The sequence below is a fragment of the Bidens hawaiensis genome, unplaced genomic scaffold (assembly GCF_021521415.1).
Source record: "Bidens hawaiensis isolate Kalapana, Puna unplaced genomic scaffold, B.hawaiensis_p1.1 tig00008706_1, whole genome shotgun sequence".
NCBI lineage: Eukaryota > Viridiplantae > Streptophyta > Magnoliopsida > Asterales > Asteraceae > Bidens > Bidens hawaiensis.
In genome coordinates this window covers 377416-383209 of record NW_027491628.1, presented here as the reverse complement: position 1 = coordinate 383209, position 5794 = coordinate 377416, and the positions used below count along the sequence as shown (strand labels likewise).

Sequence of the window (5794 nt, the reverse complement as noted above, 5' to 3'; positions counted from 1 at the left end):
TGGTGATGTTGTGACTATTGTCACCGAGCCCGGTTAATAACTTGGTATCGACCCGTCAATACCGTATACCCATGCTCATCGTTCTTGAGCATACCTCAGAATCTATTGCACCCCCTGCATTTTAGATTCCTTTGGGTCTTGTATATACCGACTAACAATTCCAACCATGTATGCTAAATCAGGTTGGGTATGTAGAAGGTACCGAAGACATCCAACCGGTCTATTGTACTCGGTTCCATTTACCGGAACTTCACTAACGCCTTGATCGAACTTAACACCGAAATCCATCGGATATTGAGCCGTGTAATATCCGAGTTACACGTTTACAATCCGCCTTGTTTTTTAATCTTTTATCGTGCAGCTTTCTTGCTTAATTGAGATCTTGTTATGACCTTGATTTACTTCAATACCAAGATAGGACGTTAATTTTCCAAAGTCACTCACCTCTCTCGTATTTGATACCAAAAGATCATCAACACACTACAATAACCAACAACGACTTTGTTGATTTCTTCACATCTAGGACTTGTTTTTAGGTACATATCTGGAAACCCTAGCTTTTAGAATCTCGTTCAACTATAAATTTCAAGCTTTTGGAGCTTGTTTTAGCCCGTAAAGGGCTTCAGAGAGTTTATACACTTATTAACCTCTCCTTTTACGAATCCATCCGGTTGTTCAACAAAAACCTCTTCTAACCATGCCTTGTACTTGTTGACTAACCCGCCCGGATTTTTAACACTTTGAAAACCCATTTTACCCCAACTGGCATCACCCCGTTAGGACAAACCGTTAGCTTCCAAATATTGGGGGCTAAACCTGAACCCACTTTGCTCACAACCCATTTGGACCCGTAACCCAGCCCGAACCGCCTGCTTTGCAAGGTCTATCCACCGTTAATGACTTTACATTTACGGGTTTAAAACGTATGACCCAAAGATCATCAATCATCGGTCATTGATTTAGGATTAATATGAACCAACAGTTACATAATTATCTTTACAATTCAGCATTGGCTTCTAATTTACTTAACCAAAACATATCATAAGGACACTTTTAATAGGAATCACTTTGGCAGCATAAAGTTTATACATATTATTATACACTTACTATTCAGCAAGAACCAGAACTTTAATTGCTCCTCGACTGTTTGCGGTTATCATTGTTGGGCTGTCGTTTTTCCAACAAACAGCACTCGTGAAATATGACCCCGGCTCCTCACCTTCATTTGCATCCGTATTAAATCCGTGCCATGCTGCAGGCCTAGAAATAGCCTACAAAAACACAAAAACAAACAGATTATTTTAATCAATATTTCGGATAAATTAATCAAGGTGATGAAGCTTTTGTGTAAAGTTGCCAAAATAACCTTGTGGTAAACAAAGACTTCATTAGTCTCGCTGCCGCATGCGATGTATTCACTATTTACAGTTAGACCCACGAAGTTCTTCTCGTTCACATGTCCTCTAAACGTGCGCATCTGCAAGATTAAGAAAGTATTATTTATTAATAGTAACAAAATTAATTCTTTACTGAATGTGTCTTTGGTACAAGTTTTGGAACTCAAGTTACAAGCACTATAATGCATAAACAGAAAAAAAAAACTTACAATTTGCCCCTTCACGATCTTGTACTTAGGTCCCCTCAAACTTACAATATGGCCCTAGACTATTTTATATTTTTTTCCTTATTTTTCTAGCCAACCACAAGTTGACATGTGTCTCACTAATAAGATTCTCTTTTTTTTCTCTTTCTTTTTCTTTTTTTTTTTCGTTTATAGATTTCCTGTTGAAATACCATATGTTATAAAATTCTGAATATACCATAGTGTTATGTTTTAATGTAAGTTTCGTTCAAAAATGGAGATGTGCATGATAATGTACAAGTCATCTGACCACTTATGTACAAGTCGTTAAAGCTGTATACATAAATCAGTTTTAAAAGTTAGTTTCGAATGTTATATTATGGCTCCTCAAAACCTTGCAATACGCCACCCTCCACTTTTCAATATGGTTTTTAAGAGTGGGTTTACGTGAGGCATTTCGTTTTTTTATAAAGTTTCTAGCACGTTAGTTTTTTTTAACGATTAAGCGTGTCGTTTAATACTAGTTAATAACTAAGTAATGCTTCAAATATGAATTTAAAAACTATTTTGTTACAAGACTGACCGGGATATTTTGCTTAACGTCCCATAAGCGCAAAGTGCTGTCGGTAGATGCAGAAGCAAGCTCGTGATTGGACAAGAATTTCACATATGAAACTGCTTTTCGATGCCCGCTGAAAATATGCAATGGTTGGCTTATATTTCTTAAATCATAATAATGAATGTGATGATCTGCTGAGCCCACCTGCAACAATGCATATTTTTGTTGAAAATGTATAATTAATGATTAAAAAGATTTGAAATTTAACAGGTACTTACTGCCACGTGAAAGCTAGATCCGGGATTATACTTCACTGAGCAAATATTTGCTTTCATGTCAATGTTAAGAACACTTGCCTCTTGCCTTGTACACCATATCTTCACCTGTTGAATATAATCATAAAAATCGTATCACTTCTCAATAATAATAGAATTTATTTGATAAAAATGATTCACAAAGTTTTATGCACTAAATACCTTACAGTCATCACTTCCAGAAACTAACATTGTAGGATCAGTGCGAGAAAAATCAAGACTCCATGCTCGTTTCTCGTGTTCTTCATACTCCATTACGCTCTGAGTTCATAGTTGTAATTTAGATTAGCATTAAAAATAAGTAAAAGAAAAAATGACGGTAATATCCTACCTGACGAGTAGTTACATCCCAAACAGTGACAATACCCTCATAATCACTACTGGCAATATGATTCTTGGTGTATTTGTTCCAGCTCAAACAACTAAGTTTTGACCGCGTTGACATTTCCACCACAGGACATTGAACATCTGCTTGCTCATTCACCACCTGGTAATGCAAGAAATAAAATAAATAAACAATCTTGAACGATAAAAAGGTTCAACTTTGGATTAATGCAACACTCACAGAGGCAAATTCAAAAACTTTAATTCGCCTTGAAACTCCAGCAGTAGCAAAAAGCTCATCATCTCTATCAAACTCTATGCTGCAATGTTCTCGTTGTTAAAAAAGATCAAACAGCACAATCCTTCCAACTTATACTTATAACTAATCTAACTAACCTTGATATAATATCAGCAGAGTGAAAAAGATCCCCATGTCTAAGTCCAGCAATGACTCGCAATCGACTATATAAAAGAAACAGAAGATTGATATGCTAAAGATTCATGTTTTACAAAAAAATAAGACAAAGGTACACAACAAGATCATAGTAAACCTATATCGTGTAAATGAAGAAAGTAGAGATTGAAAATCCTTTAATCCTGCATGATAGCCTTCCCTTTTTACAGGATTACTCTCTCGTTCTTCCTGTTTCAGTACTTGTTTTGCCCAATGTCTCCGCTTTTGCAGGTAGCATTCTTGCAAGTCGTTGAACTGTTGCAATCATCAAGTTCAGTGACTTATATCTATATAATTATAATATAAGATGATGTTAAAAGGTTTATTTAACCTGTGCGTGGACCCGTCTTTTTCTTGCTATAGAGATTCCCAATTGTGAATCTGAGCCACTGCAAGCATCCTTTCTTTCATGTGCATCGGGAAGGTTAATTATGCTGCGTTTATCCATTAACGATGATTGTACGTTAAAATCATCACCAATCATCCTTAGTTTTACAGAACATCTTTCCCTAGCCCTATGCAGTTCCATTCTGTGTCGTTCGACAGCATTTATATCTTCCTTATTGTACTGTAGATCGTTTTGTATCTGCAATTATTCGAATATTATACGCATCACGTGATGAAACAATCCTTATAATATAATACGCATTAGGTAAAACAGTTAATAAACTTGAAACACTCAAATCACCTCATTTAGTTCTTCAAGCTTTTGCCTTCTTAAACAATGCAGAAATTCATGCATTATCTGAAGATTTGACTCGGCTTCTTCTTGCTCCATTCTTTTTTTCTTATCTTTAAGAAGATTTAACAAGCTATCGAGTTCCTTTACTGACACATCGCATCCCTGTCTAAGACAAAGAGCCGCCTTTTAATTTAAAAAACTAATAATTTAAAGCAACTTCATTAGCGAAGCAATCATTACATAGTATCTTCAATTATAGAAAAAAAAACTGTAATAAATCAATGCAGAATAGCAATCGAACAGTGATGCCATTAACTAATTAAGATCATAAGATGAGCTAATTATCAAAACAATAACTGACCTGCTGAAATGCTAGCCGAACCTGTTCAACGGGAGAAGCACCTTTTGCTATTTGACAAGCTGAAGCCTTCATTAACATCTGCCCAAATATAAATTGTGTATAGTTTATTTTCCCAATTTAACAAAGGATTACCATATCAGATCACAGAATTAAATGACCAAAACTTCTGTATTCCACATGCTTAGCAGTACCATTCAAATTTTTATAGAAAAGTAAAGGCCATTTCATTAAAATAAAATAAATAAAAAAAAGAAAGTAGCATTTACATCGACACAAAAGGCAAACGGGCAAGCTATCCCTTTCTGGTTAGCAAAACTAAGTCATTTAAAAATAACATTCACAGTCATAACATTACTACTATTCATGACACGACTAAAGCCTCTAGTCCTATAAGCTATAGATTCCAAAATTTCCTCAATCAGAACATATAATTATGTTAGGGCACATCAATTTAATTAAACCTATGATGAGTACAAATTTAAAGCTAGCTAAATTGAGGAACCTTATTAAGCAAGAAATTAGGGAAAATCTGAGTGGCAGTAAGATGGTGAGCGCAACAAGGACAGTCATTCTTATTCTGAAGATGTGTAGCGATACACATGTAACAGAAATTATGGCCGCACGCCGTGAGGAAGGCGTCCCTGATTATCTGCATGCATATCGGACACAGCACGTCTTTATCCACATCGTTAATTCCCCGGAACACCACCTCCTCCTCAGCTTCAGGAGGTGGTTCTGACTTGACAGATGGTACGACTACGCCTGCCACGGATCCACCGCCCATACTGAGTTAGGTTCGTTAGGGTTAGTGTAATTGCAATGGATCACGGTGGTGTGTTGGTGTGTATGGGTGGAAACTGACCACGTTGTTATGATGGTGTGTTCGTCTCCATTGATTCTTTCTATTCCATTCAAATAATATTATTTATTATTATTATTTATACCCGGTCCGATTGAATAATATCTTTTTTTCCTTTATTTAGTTATTTATTTATATTAATATTATAATTACCGCTTGAAAGAAAAGAAAAAAATAATTACGTGGTTTTTAAAAGTTAGTGTTGGTTAATATGTGGATGGATTTACATTTATTTATTTACTAGCTTTTAAACCCGTGTATTACACGGGTTTTGTCAAATGATAAAAATAAAGATAAATAAGGTATGTTATTTCAGTTGTTATTCTTAAAATACTTGTAAATTAATTTAATGTAGACTTAATGGAAAAAACAAACAGAAATATCATGATTTTGGAAATATCAGGTGTTGATTTGCAAGAAATTTAAAAAAATGTACTAAAGGTGTGTAGTTTGTCAAACCTTAGGTATGAAAATGACACTTGATTCAATAATAAATATAATCCACACTATGTTATAACTCATTTGACAAAATGGTTTTGACCCATGAATAGCTAGAATGAATGAGATGAGAGATTAGGAATTAGGTAAAATATGGGCTTGACACCTAAGCTTTAACATTTTATTTTATTAGTATTGTAAGATAAGATAAGATGTAAGAT

At 34.9% G+C, this 5794-nt stretch overlaps 1 protein-coding gene across 1 annotated transcript; it reads right to left on the bottom strand.

The window, feature by feature from the left end:
* Positions 1–1106: 1106 nt before the first annotated feature.
* Positions 1107–5060, bottom strand: LOC143529789 (E3 ubiquitin-protein ligase COP1-like). Its single transcript, XM_077025499.1, has 13 exons — positions 4779–5060; positions 4277–4354; positions 3922–4077; positions 3565–3819; positions 3331–3488; positions 3176–3241; positions 3021–3099; positions 2787–2942; positions 2618–2716; positions 2420–2524; positions 2166–2345; positions 1367–1477; positions 1107–1271 (listed from the first exon to the last, which is right to left on the bottom strand). The coding sequence occupies exons 1-13, from the start codon at positions 5058–5060 to the stop codon at positions 1107–1109; spliced, it is 1890 nt and encodes a 629-aa protein (XP_076881614.1).
* Between the last annotated feature and the right edge of the window lie 734 nt (positions 5061–5794).